General features: G+C 34.0%; 2 protein-coding genes across 2 annotated transcripts; one reads left to right on the forward strand and one right to left on the reverse strand.

The window, feature by feature from the left end:
- Window positions 1-7,615: 7,615 nt before the first annotated feature.
- Window positions 7,616-8,092, reverse strand: LOC145059939 (uncharacterized). The gene has a single exon (XM_079007699.1). The coding sequence runs from the start codon at window positions 8,090-8,092 to the stop codon at window positions 7,616-7,618; it is 477 nt and encodes a 158-aa protein (XP_078863825.1).
- Window positions 8,093-12,608: 4,516 nt separating this feature from the next.
- Window positions 12,609-14,049, forward strand: LOC145059940 (uncharacterized). The gene is made up of 2 exons (XM_079007700.1): window positions 12,609-13,311; window positions 13,778-14,049. The coding sequence occupies exons 1-2, from the start codon at window positions 12,609-12,611 to the stop codon at window positions 14,047-14,049; spliced, it is 975 nt and encodes a 324-aa protein (XP_078863826.1).
- Window positions 14,050-20,430: the final 6,381 nt, after the last annotated feature.

Genomic DNA, 20,430 nt, shown 5'->3' on the forward strand with positions numbered 1-20,430 from the left:
CTATGTTTGTCTAAATACATGCAAAATAATAATTTTCCAAGGTTTATAACCTATTTAACATGGCATGGGGAACATTTCAACATAAAAGAGTTAGAAGAGATTACATACCTTTTTGATGAGTTTGGTTCTTAAGGAGTTTGAGGGCCAAGCACCAATAGTGTGAATGCCTCAAATGGAATCACAAAACACCACAAACTCTTGGAAAACTTTGAGAGAGAATACACACTTGTATTTTCGGCCACACACAAGCACACACACACTAGGCTCCATTTCATGCTCCATAAGCATGCTTATATAGTGTGCATAGTTAGGGTGAAACCCTAATAACCCATGTCTTTTCCTTTCCAAGGATCCATGGGTTAAAAGCTCCATGGATCATCCATGGACTTCCATATAAGCCTAGCCCATTAACAAATGAGTATTAGCCCACACTATATAAAACCAATAGCCCATAATCTAATTAGTCTTCTTTTTAATCTCTAAATTAATTCATAATTAATTTAAGACTAAGACTAATTAAATAACATAACTTGATATTAATATATTATAACTTATAATATATTAATAAACATATGTGTATAACTCTCATAAAATTATCTATAAATAGTTTGGATGAGATGCAAGCCAAATGGACCATGCCGGGTCGGTTCAAGTATATACCAAATAAGTTATGGACTTAGACACCTTATCCAACAGTTGCATCAACACACAACCGAGTCCCAACCCAGAAGCATTGTTATATACAGAGAAATCATTATCACCTTCTGGAAGTGATAAGATTGGAGCATGAGTCAAAAGATCTTTTAAACTTAAGAAAGCTTTTTCTTGGGCTTCACTCCATTCGAACTTTGCTTGCTTTCGTGTAAGACTTGTGAGAGGTACAACTATACGTGAGAAATCTTTGATGAATCTCCGGTAATACCCTACGAGACCCAAGAAACTGCGTATTTCAGAAGCATTAGGAGGCGCTTCCCAATTCTGAATGGCTTCAATTTTGGTAGGATCTACGGATATACCGTCACCAGAAATCACATGGCAAAGAGATTGAACTTGGCGAAGACAAAATTCACATTTTGAGAATTTTGCATATAGTTTCTGATGGGTTTGAGCCATAGGAACATTCCTATGTGCACATACAAACCCTAATGCTTGGATCTAGGTTTCTCTAATGAACATGCTTTCATCCAAGACTTGCAAATCCTAGATCTATAATATAGAATTCGAAATTGACAATCTAAAAGAGATCCAGATGAGTACCTCTTCTTGAAAGCTTGAATCTTGTTATCCTTGGAGCTTAGAGTCACAATTTTTGCTCCTCTAATGGATTACAAACACCAAGAAGCAAGAGGATGATTTGGATAGAGGTTGTAGGTACTAAATCAGCTCTAGGAACTCCTTAGGGTTTTTGGTAGCTGATTTCTGTAGCCCTTGGGTTCCTTAAATACTTGATCTGCTAGGGTTACAACCTGAAACCCTAATTAGATTACTTAGGCCTTAAGAAGTCCAAGGATCCTTCTAGAGTAGGGCTTGGACGAATTCAAGGAGTCCATACACCTTGATTTCGTCCACCCCATGACCCATAAGGATCCACAGCCAAAACAAACTATCACACAATTGACAGTTCCAGTTGCCATTATTTAATTAATCTCTTTTAGCTACAAAATTAATCTTAATTAATTCTTGTCTAATATTAATTAAACTATATGATTTCTCCTTTAATATATTAATCATATAATATATTAATAAACCATAATAACCTCTTTATTTATAAATCATCCTACCATGTTGCTCTGGTGAAAGCAACCCAAAAGTACCACGCACAACTGGGTCAAGTATTTACCAAATATAATTATAGGCTTAGACACTAATCCAACAGTCTCCCACTTGGATAAGTCTAGCAACTATAAATATAAGCACAATTCGATTAGCAATCGTACCTCTCAAAGACACTGTCAAACTCTAATCTTATCAGTAACTCTGATTTTATACGTGTGCACATTCCCATCCATGTCGGTCTTCTTTTTGAAGATCCACTTGCACCCGAATGTCTTACGTCCGGGCACATGGTCAACCAAATTCCAAACTTGGTTGTTGTACATGGACTGAATCTCACTGTCCATCGCCTCTTTCCATTTTGCAGACTCCGGGCCTACCATGGCTTCCTTATAGCTGTTAGGTTCGTCCAAATTTATTAGTGTACTATCACTAATATACGTGTACCCTTCTATAGTAATATGAAAACCATATAACTAGGGTTGAACTCTAACTCTTTCAGAATGTCTAAGAGGTAAGGACTCGTCAATTGGTTCAACCGAAGTTTCCTCCTCGGGTTGAGTGCCAGCGTTAGAGGTTCCTTCATCGTCCGACTCTTGAATCTCTTCAAGATCGATTTGCCTCCCACTATCCCCTTGGCTTATGTGTTCTCGCTCTCGGAAAACCCCTCTCCTCACAACGAAGACAACATTGTCACTCGGCCTATAGAAGAGATATCTAAAGGATTTATGTGGGTAGCCGATGAAAATACACCGCTCACTACGAGGTTTGAACTTGTCGTGAGTCTCTCGTCTTACTAAAGCCTCGGCAACCCCCAACCTTGATATGTGCCAACGAGGAAGCTTTCCCTGTCCACATCTTGTGATGTGGTTTGGCAACCTTCTTCGTAGGGACTAATTTAAGGATATGGGCGGCAGTCTCTAAGGCATAACCCCAGAATGAGATAGGTAGTGAAGCACGACTCATCATGGAACGAACCATGTCCAACAAGGTTCGATTATGCCTCACAGACACACCGTTCAACTGTGGTGTCCTAGGTGGCATCAATTTTGAAACTATTCCGCATTCCTTGAGGTAGTCGTGGAATTCAAGACTTAGGTACTCTCCTCCTTGATCGGATCGAAGCGTCTTGATTTCCCTGCCCAATTGATTCTCCACTTCTTGCTTAAACTCTTTGAACATTTCAAAGGTTTCTGACTTGTGCTTGATTAAGTAGATATACCCATATCTACTATAATCTTCGGTGAAAGTCACTTAGAAGCGGTTTGCATCCCTTGTGGTGGATCTAAAGAGCCCACACACATCGGTGTGTATGTCCAATAGACCCTCACCCATTTCACAAGTGCCAGTGAAGGGTGACTTGGTCATCTTTCCAAGTAAACAAGACTCACATACGTCATCGTCCCTAAGGTCGAATGACTCCAACACCCCATCCTGCTGGAGTTGGGCTATACGTTTCTTGTTAACATGTCCAAGACGACAATGCCATAAGCATGCTTTATCCATACTATTGGAAGAATCCACACATAACACATCATTTCTTAAGTTATCTACAACCATCACAGTTTCATAAATTCCATTACAAGGCGATGCTTCGAAATATAAAACACCATTTAGATAAGCATAAATAGAACCTTTCTCATTATCAAATGAATAACTAAATCCTTGTCTAAACAAACCATGAAATGAAGTGATGTTTCTTGCCATATCTAGCCAATAGCAACAATTATTTAAATCTAATCCTAATCCATTACTAAACACTAGAGAATACACTCCAATCTTGGTGACAGGCGACGATCTTATGTTCCCATGATTAGATTTATCCTTCTACGCTCCACATACCTATCTCTTCTTAGTCCCTGCAAATCAGAACATATGTGAAAACCACATCCTGTATCAAGAACCCAAGAAATAGCATGTGATGAATCATTAGATTTAATTGTGTAAATACATGCGAAAGATGGCTTGATCTTCCCATCCTTGATGGCTTGTATATATTCCGGTCAGCTTCTCTTCCAATGCCCTATCATGTGGCAGTGGTGGCACTCTGCCTCCTTTGGGTTAGAGTTGGGCTTAGCAGAACCAATTTTGGTTCCAATAGAAGAGGTACCATCTTGGGATTTTCCCTTGTGGTGGCTCTTTGAAGGAGCCTTCCTCTTCTTTCCCCTCCCTTGCCCAATGGCCAACTAGGAACAACGGTTGGAGTGGGAGTTGATGCAACAGACTTATCCTTGAGATTGATCTCAACAGTCCTAAGAAATCCTTGAAGCTTGCTCAAGGTGACCTCTTCCTTATTCATGTGGTAGGTCATGCGGAATTGGTTGTAGCAGTGAGGCAATGAGTGAAGGATAATGTCAATTGCCATCTCTTCTTCGAATTTAACATTCAACTTCAGCAAGCGATCAACATATCTCTGCATCTTTTGCAGAATAGTGGTAAAGGACTCTCCATTACCCATTTTGGCAGTGATCATCGAAGTGATGATCTCATACCTTTCTTGCCTCGCAGTCTGGTGGTACCGATCCACCAAGTCTTGATGCATCTCATAGGGATAGTAGTCCTCGTAGGACTTTTGTAGTTCAGCAGTCATAGTCGCTAGCATGATGCGATGGACTTTCGTGGCATTACGCTCATGGGCCTCAAAGGCAGCGATTTCTTCGGGAGTAGCAGTGTTGATGTTCACCTCCTTTAGCTCCTTATCGAGGACATACTCTTTGTCCTCGTAATGAGTGAGCATTCGGATGTTACTGATCCAATCGTTGAAATTGGACCCGTCAAAGATCACCCTCCCACACAAGTTCATGAGTGAGAACGAGCCGGATGAGGTGGAGCCTAAAGCGTTGATGTTGTTTGAGTTCGACATCTAAAGAAGAAAAGAACAAAGTTTGATTAGAAGTGAATCCCTAATTAAGCACCCAAAATGAGAAATTAGGAATATGATCCAACAACATTATTTACATATTAGAAAAGGGATGCTGTAATCTAACATGCAAATAATTTGAAGGTAAGTGAATGACGATTCACTAATTCTCCACCATGAAAAACCAAAAAAAATAAGTTTTAAATGTATTGAAAACTCCTAGATTCTTTTGAGATTCATTGACCTTTCCAATGGCATGTTTTAATCTCGATATGCCCCTCAAGTTTGTGACTAGGATGCCGAGGATCACAAAGCGGGTGTGAATAACCATGCAAATGTACATGGTGACCTAGTCAATATTTCTTGCAAGATAATTCAACAATTAATTTAAATAATCAAGTATTATCAAATAAGGAAAAATATTAGTTAAATAATTGGTAAGTATCTTTTGTTTTGATGAGGATATTGATAAAAAAGTAATAAAATTCGGATTTTATTAGACTAAAACAATTTAGGTAATTATCGTTAAGCAAAATAGCAAGAAATCCCAAAATTCCCTCTGTCTGACGCTCCAACTCGCCGAGTCCCCTTATGGACTCGTCGAGTTCATCCTACTCGTCGAGTCCACAATGGGACTCGCCGAGTTCATCAGGCAGAGAGCAAGAAAAATGATTTTTAAGTAAGAATCAAAGCACAAAGCATCAAATTCAAGAGAAGCCAATCAAGGCTCTGATACCACTGATGGGTTTGAGCCATAACAACATTCCTATGTGCACATACAAACCCTAATGCTTGGATCTAGGTTTCTATAATGAACATGCTTTCATCTAAGACTTGCAAACCCTAGATCTATAATATACAATTCGAAATTGACAATCTAAAAGAGATCTATATGATTACCTCTTCTTGAAAGCTTGAATCTTACAAACACCAAGAAGCAAGAGGATGATTTTGAGAGAGGTTGTAGGCATAAAATCGGCTCTAGGAACTCCTTAAGGTTTCTGGTAGCCAATTTCTGTAGCCCCTGGGTTCCTTAAATACTTGAGCTGCTAGGGTTACAGCTTGAAACCCTAATTAGATTACTTAGGCCTTAAGCAGTCCAAGGATCCTTCTAGATTAGGGCTTGGATGAATTCAAGGAATCTATACACCTACATTTTTTCCACCCCATGACCCATAAGGATCCACAGCCCAAAACAAACTATCACACAATTGACAGTTCCAGTCCACATTATTTAATTAATCTCTTTTAGCCACAGAATTAATTCTTAATTAATTCTTGTCTAATATTAATTAAACTATATGATTTCTCCTTTAATATATTAATCATATAATATATTAATAAGCCATACTAACCTCTTTATTTATAAATCATCCTATCATGTTGCTCTGGTGAAGGCAACCCAAAAGGACCATGCACAACCGGGTCAAGTACTTACCAAATATAGTTACGGGCTTAGACACTAATCCAATTATTTCTCCTTTCGAAGAAGTTCTAATATTTCACGAATATGAATGGCATGATTAGATTCCGACTTGGAATAAATTAGAATATCATCAATGAATACGATGACATATTTATCGAGCATTGGACGGTATACGCAATTCATCATATCCATGAATATAGCAGGAGCAATTGTCAAACCGAATGACATGACATGGCATTCAAAATGCCCATATTGAGTACGGAAAGAAGTCTTCGGTAAATACTGCTCGTGTAACTGATGATAGCCAAATATCAAATCAATCTTCGAGAAATAGCTAACACCCTGAAGTTGTTCAAACAAATCGTCAATGCGAGGTAGTGGGTACTTGTTCTTGATAGTGACCTTATTTAGCTCATGGTAATCAATACACATTTGAATTTAACCGTCCTTCTTGACAAACAACACTGGAGCACCCCAAGGAGAGGTACTCGGTTGAATAAAGCCTTTGTCAAGTAATTCCTAAAGTTGGATAATCATTTCTTTCATTTCAGCTGGCGTAAGACAATAAGGAGTCTTTGCAATCGGAGCAGCACCAGACACAAGGTCAATTCAGAATTCTACTTGCCTATCCGGAAGAATTCCAGGACAATCTTTGGGGAAAACATCAGTATATTTATTAACAACAGGAATATTATTCACAATTTTCTTCTACTCTTTTGAGATATCAACTATATAGGCCAGATAGATTGAACACCCATTCGATATAAATTTACGAGATTTTAGGAAAGAGATTATTTTTATGATTTTAAGTCTTTATTCAAAGTAGAAATAAATAGGATTCTCCCCTTCAATAGGAATGCATACCATCTTTTCATAGCATAAGAGTTCTGCGTGGTTCTTTGACAACCAATCCATGCTGAGAATAATATCAAAGTTAGGCAAGGAGATAGGAATCAGATTAGCAAGAAAATTTAAGCCTTCAATTTCTATAACACAATCCCTATTGATTTTATCAGCAACTAATGATATACTTCCCGCAGTATCTACATGAATTGGTTGTGTGAGTGCATAGCAAGCAATTTGAAAGGAATGCGCAAATTCATGAGACACAAAAGAATCTGAGGCACCAGAATCAAATAAGATGTGAGCAGGTCTAGGGTTGACTAGAAATGTACCAGTCACAACATTTGGGTCTTCATGTGTCTCCTCTATGGTAATCTGGAATGCACGGCTTTTAGCTTTTGGTACCTCCTCCTTTTTAGTTGGAGTACTCTTCGGTTGTTGAACGGAAGCTTGACTCTACGCTATTTGACAAGTAAGAGTAGGGCAAAAACGCTTCTTGTGTCCAGTAACACCACATGCATAGTAGGTAACATTCTTCATGGGAAAACAGGTTTCATGTGGACCACTTCTACATATCTATAACAGACTACTGATCCCTTTTCTAATCTGTATTCGCCCTGATGATTCTTTCCACAATTTTGACACGATGACGACTGAATAGAAATAGATTGTGACCTACCGTGGCCACGAAAAGCGCTCTGAGATTGCACCTTTTAATTAGAATCAGGTCGAACAAGTCGAGCTGATGGAATAGAGGAAACATGATCAGTTTGATCAATACATGGATGCTTCAGAACAGAAATTATGGCACCACGTATCTCTAGGTCATGCTCGCGCTTTCGGGCATACTCTACAGCTTTATCAAATGTTAGAATATCCCGATTGATCATGAAATCACGGATTTCATATCGTAATTCTTCCATGAATAACTTAATTTTATCGGCTTTAGTTGGATTATACTTTCCAGCAAACCGTGCTCTTTGGTTGAATAGAGTTTCATACTCATTCACATTAATTCCTCCCTTCTTAAGCTTCAGGAACTCTTTCTCCAGTCTTCTCCTCATGTCTAGAGGACAATAATTTCCTAACAAGTGACTTTTCAACATCTCCCAGTATAAGTTCTCCGGGTCAGACTCATTGAGAGCTTCAAATGTTGCTTCCCACCAGACCAAGGCTTCTCCAATAAGCATTGCAGCGACATAGTTTGCCTTGTCTTCATTAATTACATGAGAGATACGAAATATTTTCTCTATGTTCTGGATCCAAGTAAGAACAACAAAAGGATCGAGGACACTTGTAAACTCTGTAGCACCACTACTTTTGAAAGTCTTGAATGAGGGACGCTTCGCCTTCTCTCTCTCTCGAAGATTCTCCAGTGGCTTTCTCTTTGCCTTTATCATTATCCTTCTTGTGTTCTTCGAGAGTCTGTCGAATAAAACCAGTAAATTTGTCCAAGAGTCTCACATCACGAGGGGATATCGGGGTATCTCCTTCATCAGGATGAGAATCTCCATCCACATCTGGTGTATGACTACTCACCTATTCAACCATTGCTCTGAAAATTTGGAGTAACATTGTATTTTAGATTATTAGGATTTATTATAACATAATACTTCACTTAAGTCTTTCCTATGGTTTGTATCCATGTACTTATAATGAATCCGTTGATATATTGAACTTCTAATAGTTTAAGTCTAAATACTAATCCATGGGATTTAGTTCACTTAAACTACTACTATGATACCATGATTGAAAGACCTCTTTCATACTTAACATTATTACTCCAAGTTACTCCAAAACATGCTACATGCATATTCATAAAACAATATTTTACATTGATAGTTTAATTACATAAGACTGGATACAAACCCACTAAGTTTTAGTATATTACATAACTACCCAGGAAATTATAATTTTATACATACATGATCACTAAATATAAAAGTAATATTATTAACTATTCTAAATCTTCCAACAATATGTGTCTATAATGGATGCTTATTATCTGCAATAGTTAAACACTGAGAGAGATAAGCGGTGACACTTAGTGAGTTTAGTAACAGATAAACACTGAGAGGGATAAGCGATGACGCTTAGTGAGTTCAGTAACAGATACAATATAACGTTATGTCATATATATATATATATATATATATATATATATATATATATATATATATATAAAGACCCTTTTACTAAGATCTCACTAAAAAAACACAGTTCCATAATCGACACGTAACCTATCCTCACCGATCGACGCAATTTATTAGTAGCTAGTTACGTCGATTCAATCCATCTGCTGATCTTCAACTTCTACGACTCCCTTCTACACATCGACTTATCCACCAATTCCTCCATCTGTTTCGCAACACGTCCGACTGTATCCCCAACTGGAATCCGACATATCATCCACCCAAAAAAAACCTAATTCGTTGTGCAAATATTCCACCAAGTCACTTATGCCGATGGTGGGTTGATTGTTGATTCTTGAATCATCAAAAGAGTTAATATTCATTTGGTTTTCACTTAAATTACATAATCCCCCAAAAAGTCATAACTTTTACCATTTGAAATTATCCCTGAAAGTGTAATGTTGTTGAATGCGGAGCCAAAGAGGGACAACACAATCTTTCCATTTGCTGTCAACATGTTTCCTACATGTATATTATCTTCACGAACCCTAATTTGATCTTGATCTTATCTATTTCTTAGTGTTAACTCAATAATTGGATTTTCCTGCCCCGTTCAAGTTTCTATTGACAATTTTCCCTAATTCTTATTACCATTCTCTCGTGTGTCACCAAGTATCAAACTCATGTCCTAATTTTGTGTTTTGTTTGAATTAGAGTGCAGTTTTTATTGTTTTATTGTCGTTGATTTTTTAATATTGTGGATGTTTATGATTTGCATTGGGTCATTACCGTAGTCCTTAAATTAAAGGGTTTATGTTACTTTTTACTTTGAGGGTAAAATTGACAATTGCTACTAACATGCTTCAAAGGCAATCAATCAATAGTTTATGCTCTAATATGTGTTTTCAAGTAAATAACCCTACTATACTAAACAAAAATCACTTCTATATATTTGTTTGTTAGGGAGGACAGAATCGTGAATGTTGCTCCTGCTTCAGCAGGTTTTTTGTAAGGCAAAAAGTCTTATCGAAAATATAATGGACTTTCACTTGTTGATTATAAAAATATATATGCTCAAAGTAGATGTTTATACATGTCTACTACCCTCACCTTATATGTTATTGTTTTTTAGATGTGTGTCTATGATCGATGATAGATTAATATTTGCCACAGAAGTTAGGGCTCTCATTCTTGTCTTTTCATTTTCGTTTATTTCCCGAGATAATAAACCTCTCTCTGAAGCTTAGCTTCTCAAACAGAACCTTTCAATAAGAATAGAAAATTAATGGAAGAAGATATGTTTACAATTTGTTTTACATTTTCTATTTCTATTTCTATTTTTACGCTATTATTAGAATTAAGTTTTAATATTTCTATTTTGCCCGAGGTTTTACTAAATGGGATTTTATTTCCTACCCTGATCAGGTTTGAACTGGTATTTCAATCCTTTTTCATTTTTAGAATTCCTTCGTCCTGAAAAAAATTTAGTAATTCCATCCATTTTTTTAGTCAATTTGTTCGTTTATTATAGTTTTAATTAATAAATTAACAATGCTTAACATTCAATAAATTGTAAAGATAAAGATATAGGAAATTTATAATGTATATAAATTTTATAAAGAAATTAGACTCTTTTACATAAAAAGATGCCAGCAAATAGACCTAAAAGATCAACAGGTAGGGCTGGCAATCCTGTCGTGTTCGGGTTGGCATGTCACGGGTTGGCGGGTCAAAATATGTCAACCCAAACACGGCCCATTTAAATATACAGGTCACAGGTTAGCGGGTCATGGGTTGGCGGGTTTGGAACAGAAACCCATATATGACCCGTCAACCCATTTATTTATACGGGTTCACAGGTTGGCGGGTTCGTGGGTCAGATTGCATAAATAAAATGGACAATTAAACATGAATAAATTCTTGATGGTTGATGCAAACATATCCGAATTTTAGACACTTAACTACTTAAGTCTTAAACATCCAAATGAAAATTAAAAAACATTTATAGAAACATGTTCAAACTAAACATTAATACAAACATAGATAATACTTATTAAATATTGATACTTGATACATAAATACATGTAAAAATAATATATATATATATATATATATATATATATATATTTGTGTGTGTATATTATTAAAAATATAAACGGGTTGGCAGGTCAATCCATTTATTTTTTGAGAAACCCATATATGACCCGTTTAATAAACGGGTTGACGGGTTGGCGGGTTGAAAAACTCAACTCAAACCCATTTATTTCGTGCCGCGTCATGGGTTGTGTCGTGGGTCGTGTCGAGAATTGCCAGCCCTATCAACAGGTCATTTTAAGCATTCCAAATGACAACATATGTTTGCACACTACCTTCAATTAAAGCAGACCAGGCTCTGACTAGATGTCTTTATAACGTATTGTTAACAATTAGTTAATGTAAATATAATATAATGTGCTATCAATAATGAGTTTTATGTTAGTTTTTAATGGTTTTTAGTTTTTTTAGAACAGTTTTTACATAAATATATCTTTTTTGTTTACTGATGTGTGCTCTTGTTTGATATTAACATGTGATTCACAAGCTGATCAAAGGAATTCAAAATTTATGTATTAATGTACTTGCATTTAGGTATAATCATAATCTTTTTAATGAAAATTACAATCATAATTTATTTGTTAATTGAAATTGATGAACTAACGTTTGGAAATGAACCAGATCAGATCATCAACTACTCAAATGTACTAGATTTACAATTGAAAAGTGATTCCAACCAAAACAACCCACACATGTGTCATGTATGACATTACTTACAAAGTATCTCAATTTTTTTCGTGCACAATATTATAATCTTCATCAGAAGTGACAATAAAGTGACAATTATAAGTCTTAGATAAAAATAACACATCCATCAGTATAGTTATATGATATACCAATTAAAATTATTAAACAATTGTCATCAAATTAATGATCTGTAATCATCAACCATCAACAAATCACACAAAAATAACAATTGGTGGTTGTTCCAAGCAAGATAAGAAACTATATAGGAGGATAGCTATCATAAATTGGAATTTTTTTTTGATAAATGTGATGAGATAATAGAGAAGTTGGATATGATTAATGTTGCTCTTGCTTATAAGAAACAATTAAGAAAGGAAGTTGTTATAAAATGGAAAAAGAAGAAATTAAAAATGACCTGCAATACAAATGTTACAATAAACAAGTCAAACAAACAAATAATTGATACCATACACACAAGTATATGCAATTTAAATGAAAACATCAGTGAAGAAAGCAAAAGACTTAACAAAAGAATACTTAGAGATTTGGGTCCATCAAATGAGAAATCTACAAATCTAGGCAAAAAATAGCAACAAAAATGGAAAGCATCTCTTACAATAAGTAATTTTTTCTGCTGATGTTCTTCCAGAAGTAAGGTGTTGTGTCTATTGTCATGCTGTGAATTTTTTTTTCCAAAACATCAAATTTTTGCTGTTCAAAAGGTCGTATTGTTTTATCCAGTAATGAACTCCCACCCGTCATGTGATATTTATTGACATCTAACTCAGATGAGATGAAATCATTTAGAACATATATAAGAACATATAATAATCATTTCGCATTAACTTCATTGGGTGTTAAAGCTGATAAAAAACTTACAAGACGAAATAAGGGTATTTACACTTTTAGAGTGCAAGGTCAAGTATATCATTTCGTGAACGATCTACAACCTAAAGAGAAAAGTGCAAAAAACCTTCAATTATATTTTCACGATACAAACAATGAAATAGAAAATCGACAAACATCTTCTCCACGATTATCCAATGGCATAATTGCAACGTGTATAACTTATCTACAACATAATTCATATGCACGTTTTATTAGAAATTTAAGAGACATTCCATCTTTGAATGAATATAAAACTATTCTTAAGACTATTCCTGGACAAGATCAACAAGTATATAACAAACCAGAAGTTTTACAAGTTGCGGCACTATGGGTTGAAGGGGAAGAGAACGGAGAACATGGTTGTAGAAATATACAAGTAAGAACACATAGTGACCATCAAAGGACTGTTGAGTACTATTATAGTTGTTATGATCCTTTACAATACCCTTTAATGTTTCCATTTGGAGAACTTGGCTGGCATCAACACATTCCCAAAAAAAATACCAATAAACAAGGTAATAGTGGAGTAGGAACAAGTTCTGTAGAAAGGCTTATTTCGCCATTTGATGCTACAGATGCTGATGAATTATTAAATATGGAACAAACAGGTAAACATGTTCCATTAATTTTTTTTCTACAATGTAGTATTAGGAAACAAATTAATATTTTTTGGCAGTTATGAACAAAACTATAGAGAACTCAATTTCTGTCTCTGTTAGAGAATATTATGCTTACAAACTTCAAATACGTTTACATGATAAATCATGTATATTGCTTTTCGGTCCCTTATTACAACAATATATAGTTGATAGTTATGTAAAATTAGAGACACAAAGATTAGCATTTTATAGAAATCAACAAGAGTTACGACAAGAGTTACTTCAAGGAGTTGTAGATGCTATGGCAAGTGGTGAGACAAATGCATTAGCATTGGTCAACGAGTGGTTTTACCAACAAATTTTATAGGTGGTCCAAGGAGCATGAGACGAAAATACATTGATGCTATGGCATTAGTCCAAAAGTTTGGTATGCCAGACATTTTTTTAACCTTAACATGTAATCCTAATTGGCCAGAAATCAAACAACACATGATGCACCATGAGGAAGCAGAAAATATGGCGGATTTAATTGTTAGAGTATTCCATGCAAAACTTGACCAATTTAAAAAAGATATTTTCAAAAATGAAATATTTGGTAAGGTTGTTGCATACACTTATGTTGTGGAGTTTCAAAAAAGAGGCTTTCCACATGGTCATTTTTGGCAAATACTTGGAACTCCTTATAAGATGTACCATGCTGAAGAATATGATGAAATAGTTTCAGCTGAAATACCAAATGAAAATTAAATCCTCATCTATTTTGCATGGTAGTGAAACATATGCTACATGGTCCCTGTGATGATCTTAATCCCAAAAATGTTTGTATGAAAAGAAAAGGATATTGTAAGAATTTGTATCCAAAAGCATTTTGTGATGTAACAACACAAAATATTGGTGCATATCCAGCATATCGAAGACGTGACAGAGGAGTTAAAGTTATAGTTCAAGGTGCCAAGCTAGATAACAGATGGGTTGTTCCCTACAATCCCTATTTACTTTGTAAGTTTGACTATCATGTAAATATAGAAATATGCTCTACAATTAAAGCTGTTAAATACATTTATAAGTACATATGCAAGGGATTTGACAAAATAAATTTCCTGTAACACAAGATGATCACTCATCTAGCATAAATGAAATAGATCAATTTCAAGCACGTAGGTGGATATCACCCCCAGAGGCAGCTTGGAGAATTTTTAGATTTTCATTGGGTGAAATCAAACCAGTAGCTATTCATTTGCCTCTATATTTGGAAAATTACCAACCAATTAATAACATTCAAAAAGAAAGAACGGTTGACTAATATTGTAGATAATATAGGTAAAAGAAAAACAATGCTAACCGAGTTTTTTTGTGAAAAATAGTACAGATAGATATGCACAACATCTTAATTTAACATATGTTGAGTTTCCTGACCATTTTGTATGGAAACCGGATAACAAAATCTGGTTACCTAGACAAACTAAAGATTCAATAGGACGAATAGTGTTAGCACACCCAAGTGAAGGAGAATGATATTTTTTAAGAATACTATTAACAAAAAAAAGATGTCTAAAGTCATACGATGACCTTAAGCTTTGTAAAGGACAAAGAGTTGACACCTTTCGAGAATCTGCATTACTACGTGGATACCTACTTGATGATAACAGCCAACAATTATGTTTGGAAGAGGCATGAAACTTCCACATGCCATATGAATTACGAAGAATTTTCACTACATTACTTGTATATACAAATCCTAACAATCCAAGAAAATTATGTGAATCATTTGAAGCTGCCATGCTTGAAGACTTTGTACACTATGATATTCGTTCACTAACTGAAGCAAAGCGATGTGCATTTCAGCAAATTAATACATTGCTACAGTCTAATGGAAGACAACTTCATGAGTTTGATATATTGCCAAATGATTTATCATATGCTGATTTAGAAGATGACACAAGAGAAGTAGCAACAGAAAAAAGTATCATTGTATCAGAAAAAGATCAAAGAGCAATACAAAATCTCAACAAAAAACAAAAACTTGCTTTTGATACAATAATTAGAAAAGTAGAAAGTAACAATGGTGGGACATTTTTTATTGATGGTCCAGGTGGTATAGGGAAAACTTTCCTATATAGAGCATTTTTAGCATACATCAGATTAAAGGGACAAATAGCTTTAGCAGCCGCAATATCAGGTATAGCTACCTAATTACTACCAGGAGGTAGGACAACACAATCTAGATTTAAGATTCCATTAGATTTGACAGATAGGTCGAATTGTAGGATCAGTAAACAAAGTTCATTGGGTATATTGATTAAGACTTGTACGATAAATATTTGGGATGAAGCTCCAATGGAAAAAAAAAGACAAGCAATAGAAGCCCTAGATGACCTTTTACAAGATCTTATGGAATCAACTAAAATCTTTGGAGGGAAAGTAGTTGTACTTGGTGGTGATTTTTGGCAAACATTGCCAGTTGTTCGAAATGGAAGCAAACATGATACAATTACTGCTTGTATAACTAACTAACACATATGGCCATGACTATATGTACTACAACTAGATGAAAACATGAGGGCATTACTAGATCCAATTTTTACTGAGTTTCTTCTAAGATTAGGTGACGGTAGAGAAAATTTAGAAGATGATGATGTTGTTTCTCTTCCATCACAAATTATCATAGCAAATAATGATGAATTACAAGGGTTAAATGTTCTAATCAAATATGTTTACCCACATATATTTGAAAATTCTATAAATAACCTTGCATCCTTCAATCAAGCTATTTTGACAACTAAAAATACGTTTGTTGATGAGCTAAATGATATCTTAATACACAAATTCCAAGGAGAAGAGAAAGAGTATATTAATTTTGATGAAACGCTTGATCCAAATGACCAAGCTCATTATGAGGATCTTCTACATTCTTTAACTCCACATGGTATGCCACCACATAAATTGATTTTAAAGGTAGATGCACCTATTATATTATTAAGAAACATGAATCCAGCAAAAGGATTATGTAATGGTACAAGACTTTTTTGCAAGGACTTTGATAAAAATGTTATTTGAGCACAGATAGCATTCAATGATTTTGTTGGAAAAGAGGTATTTATACATAGAATACCTTTACAACCACCTACAGGTGAAGAATACACAGTGCCATTCAAAAGAACACAATTTCCAATCACGGTCTGTTTTGGAATGACAATTAATAAAGCACAAGGCCAAACACTAGACAGAGTGGGCCTATACCTTAAGGAACCTATTTTTTCACATGGACAATTGTATGTTGCCCTATCTCGTGCTAGAAGTATTGAAAATGTTAAAGTTGTTATAAAAAAATCTCACAAAAATCAAGAAATACTTAACAAAAAAAATATAGTATATCAAGAAGTATTACAATGTTCCAAACACAACTAAAGGTATGTATTACTATTAATCTTAATATCTGGTATGATGACGAAACTAAAATCACACACATTTTTGCACATTGATTAGATAAGATAGCAGGTCATTTCATTTTTCCAATTTTCATTTGTGCAATACCCCCTTATATGATAAATTTTCATACATTAATTCAATTGAATTTCAGGTATGCATTCCAGCGATGGTAGTTCCTTTCTTTTCCAAACAAATTACAACCATCAATGTAAGTGTTTTTGCAATATCATGGTTGCTTGGCAAATTACATGCTTTTTTATATAAATTTAGACCATGAATATTTCCAGCAGGTAAACAACTACTAAACCGAAAATAATGATTTTGGATCATTACAGGAATACACTATTCAGTGATCTGGTAAGTGCACTTTGTTTTCTGAATTCATTCAAAATTTCATTCTTTTCATTTAATATTACTTGATTTAAATGATATGTCAATGGACTATCCAAAGAAATCCATTTATTTTAGATTATAGCAATTAATTTTTATTACATATTGTAATAAGCAATATTTCAATAGTAAACAACATGCAAAGAATCACAACCCTTCTGGAGATCCATCTCTTTCATTAATATTTGTATGATTGCATTACATACAGAAAATTATATTATCCCAATTAAAGTGTTTATTTTCATATTTGCACTCTATTTTAAAATTAATTCATGCAGAAACAACTTTATTGCAACATCATATGGCAGTACAAAAGGAAGGGGACAAGTTCAATTCATCACGCCAAGAAAACAACATGCAACATCTGCAATTGCTTTATTACATAAAATTTGCAACCATAAATTGTATTGTCATACAGTTTCATTTATGATTTTATTTCAAATTTATTTATTTGTATATGTTGAATCAGATCATTTGCCATCGATTGGTGACCTAAATTGTTAATTTTTAAATTAACTCAACTATAAAGGAAATTACTAATGATCATCATTGCCGCAATTTTGATCATCTTCATGATGCCATTTTTTGAGTTAAATATAAAATACATCAAATACAATTGTATTGTTTAAAATCATAAAACCGCAACACACAAATTTACTAACATGTATGTTCAACGTTCTTTCCAATTTTGCATCGTCGCATACACACAAATTTACTTTTCGGAAGACACTGTCAACTTTCACTATAAATCTTTAATGCATTCCATCTATTTGCAAACACAATTTACAACACCAATTCTTGCACAAACACATACGTATTGGCTGAAATACGAATGTATTATAATATACAATTTAACATACATTTATTAGAATATAAGTAACTCCTACATAATTCTTCAGTGTATTATGGAAATTTGTAAGAATATAATCGACAAAACAACATACCACTTCCACATACAATTCTAAATGGTGATCATCCAAATTTTGGAAAAAGACGTTATCTAAAAACCATATATAAAATATGATCAATTTGGCTAACATAGCCCAACATCTATTTTGGTAAGAGACACTTTTATTTTAGATGAAAACATGGTACTATATTATTTATATACATTTAATTTCGATATTGTCAATGTATGTTGATTGTTTTTTTAAACTAATGTTACCTTCATAGCATTTTAATACATGTTATACGCATCAAATAATTATATATACAATGTAAATAAAATGAACAACATTAATAAATATAAATCTTAGAAACTTAAAGCTATGTAAAGATTTTGTACATCTGTCATAAACATTAATATACCAAAAGTACTTAATGCATTCCAGAACCAATTCATTACAGTTTATTAAGAAACAATGACTTTTTTCAGAACACAATACATAGCAAACACCAATGTCGAGAGACCAATACAACATTCATGACATAATTCCAAATATGAAGAAAAATTGGACCGTCTTGATTCAAGTTTTGGCATATGGACACATACAACTGAGTAGAGAAAATAAAAATTTTAGAAGGCTCATGTTTGCTGACACACAGGTATACAATAAATCCTTGCATATCTTACAACATCTGCATAAATCTAATCACGTTTCAAAACAGGGAACAAGGGTGGCAGCATTAATCTGGAACAACGACCTTGACTTTTATGAAAATACTTTCAAACCCTACAAGCGCTATCAAATATCAAATGCTAATTTGATATACAATGAACCACGTTTTCAACTCGATTCATATGGAAATTCATGGACACCGAGCAAATTGGCACTCATTGAACCTTTTCAAGATGAAACCCCACCAACACTCACATGCAAGTTCACCTTTACTCCCTTTAGTGACCTATACAAATATGCAGATGAGGAAAAAGATTTAAGTATGCAAAAATTACTTGTTCTATACTTATCACTCATTTTTAATTTGTTCTTTACTAACTTTGATGTTCAAATTGCAGATGTGTAAGGGGTGTTGTAATAAAATGTTTTCCAAGTCAGAAGATGAAACTAGTCCAAGATCCATCATCGAAAAGAGATGTAATCATTGTTAACGAAGAGTACGTGCACAATTGCCCAATAACATAAACGATGACATTTTTACTTTGTTAAATTAAAAAATTATTCATCATATTATTCCTACCTTTTAATTTTTAGGAAAAAACTTTTAATATTAACATTATGGAATTACATCAATGAAAATGAAGGCAATACCTTAGACCAAATACTAGAAACCGGGCCAATGATATTCTCAATGAGAGTAAAGGTGACAACTTTCTACGATAAGATAATGTTGCTTAAAACACAAACACAGTATATATATATATATATATATATATATATATATATATATATATATATATATAACAAAATTTTTAAAAAACATCTTATCTTATGTCTTATAATCACACAGGACAATCACTCTCAACAAGTAGTAGCTCTGCAATTCTTATAAATCCACCAGTGACAGATGATCTACAGCTAAAAAATTGATATAATCCACAAACCCATTAACCAAAATTCAATTTAATTAATTCTATTTGTATGTGATAGGTATACAAATAGCAGAACAGGAATTAAAGAACTACTTCAAAAACAAACATATAAGGATACCGATATTCTGTTGCCCCCTCCCCAAGAGAGAGACATACTTCCGATAGCCAAGCAATTATAAGAATGAAAAATGTTAGTAATATCAACATTTTTTCATGACCTTTTACATAATATTATATACTATACGTTATCTATATAATTTTTTTTCATCTAAAACAGGGTAAACCAACATGGATAAAAGGAACTCTTATATTGCCTCGTCAAGATAGAAGTTTCACACAAACAGAATGTGCCAATTGTTTAAAACCAGTTGTGGTTGACGTAAAGTGGATCATCACATGCTCTGCTTGCAAAAAACAATATAAAGTACAACTCATGTAAGTATTTTCCATCATTCAAGTATTTAAACCATATTTTTTATACTAAATGATAATTCTATGTGAAGGTCAAGGGCAATAATTGAAATCGATGATGGTACCAGCTCAATTTCAGCAAGCATTTCAACGCCGGAAATTGAAAAGTTCATTAAATTGGACCCCAATGAAATCGAAGATGCAGAAGAAAATGTAAGCCTATTATTTTAAATATTACAGTTGTAATTTAACAATTGATTATTTATGTTATCATTTTACAAACCAGGAACAAACTGTACAAGATATGATTGCAAAATCAATTGGATCATTACCACTTCTGGCATATGTACGATCATATCAGACATCGAATCAAGAAAACCTTATTACAAGATTCGTCGTTGTGAAGG

Source organism: Lactuca serriola, chromosome 6 (genome assembly GCF_051521515.1).
Source record: "Lactuca serriola cultivar US96UC23 chromosome 6, Lser_US96UC23_V15, whole genome shotgun sequence".
Lineage (NCBI taxonomy): Eukaryota > Viridiplantae > Streptophyta > Magnoliopsida > Asterales > Asteraceae > Lactuca > Lactuca serriola.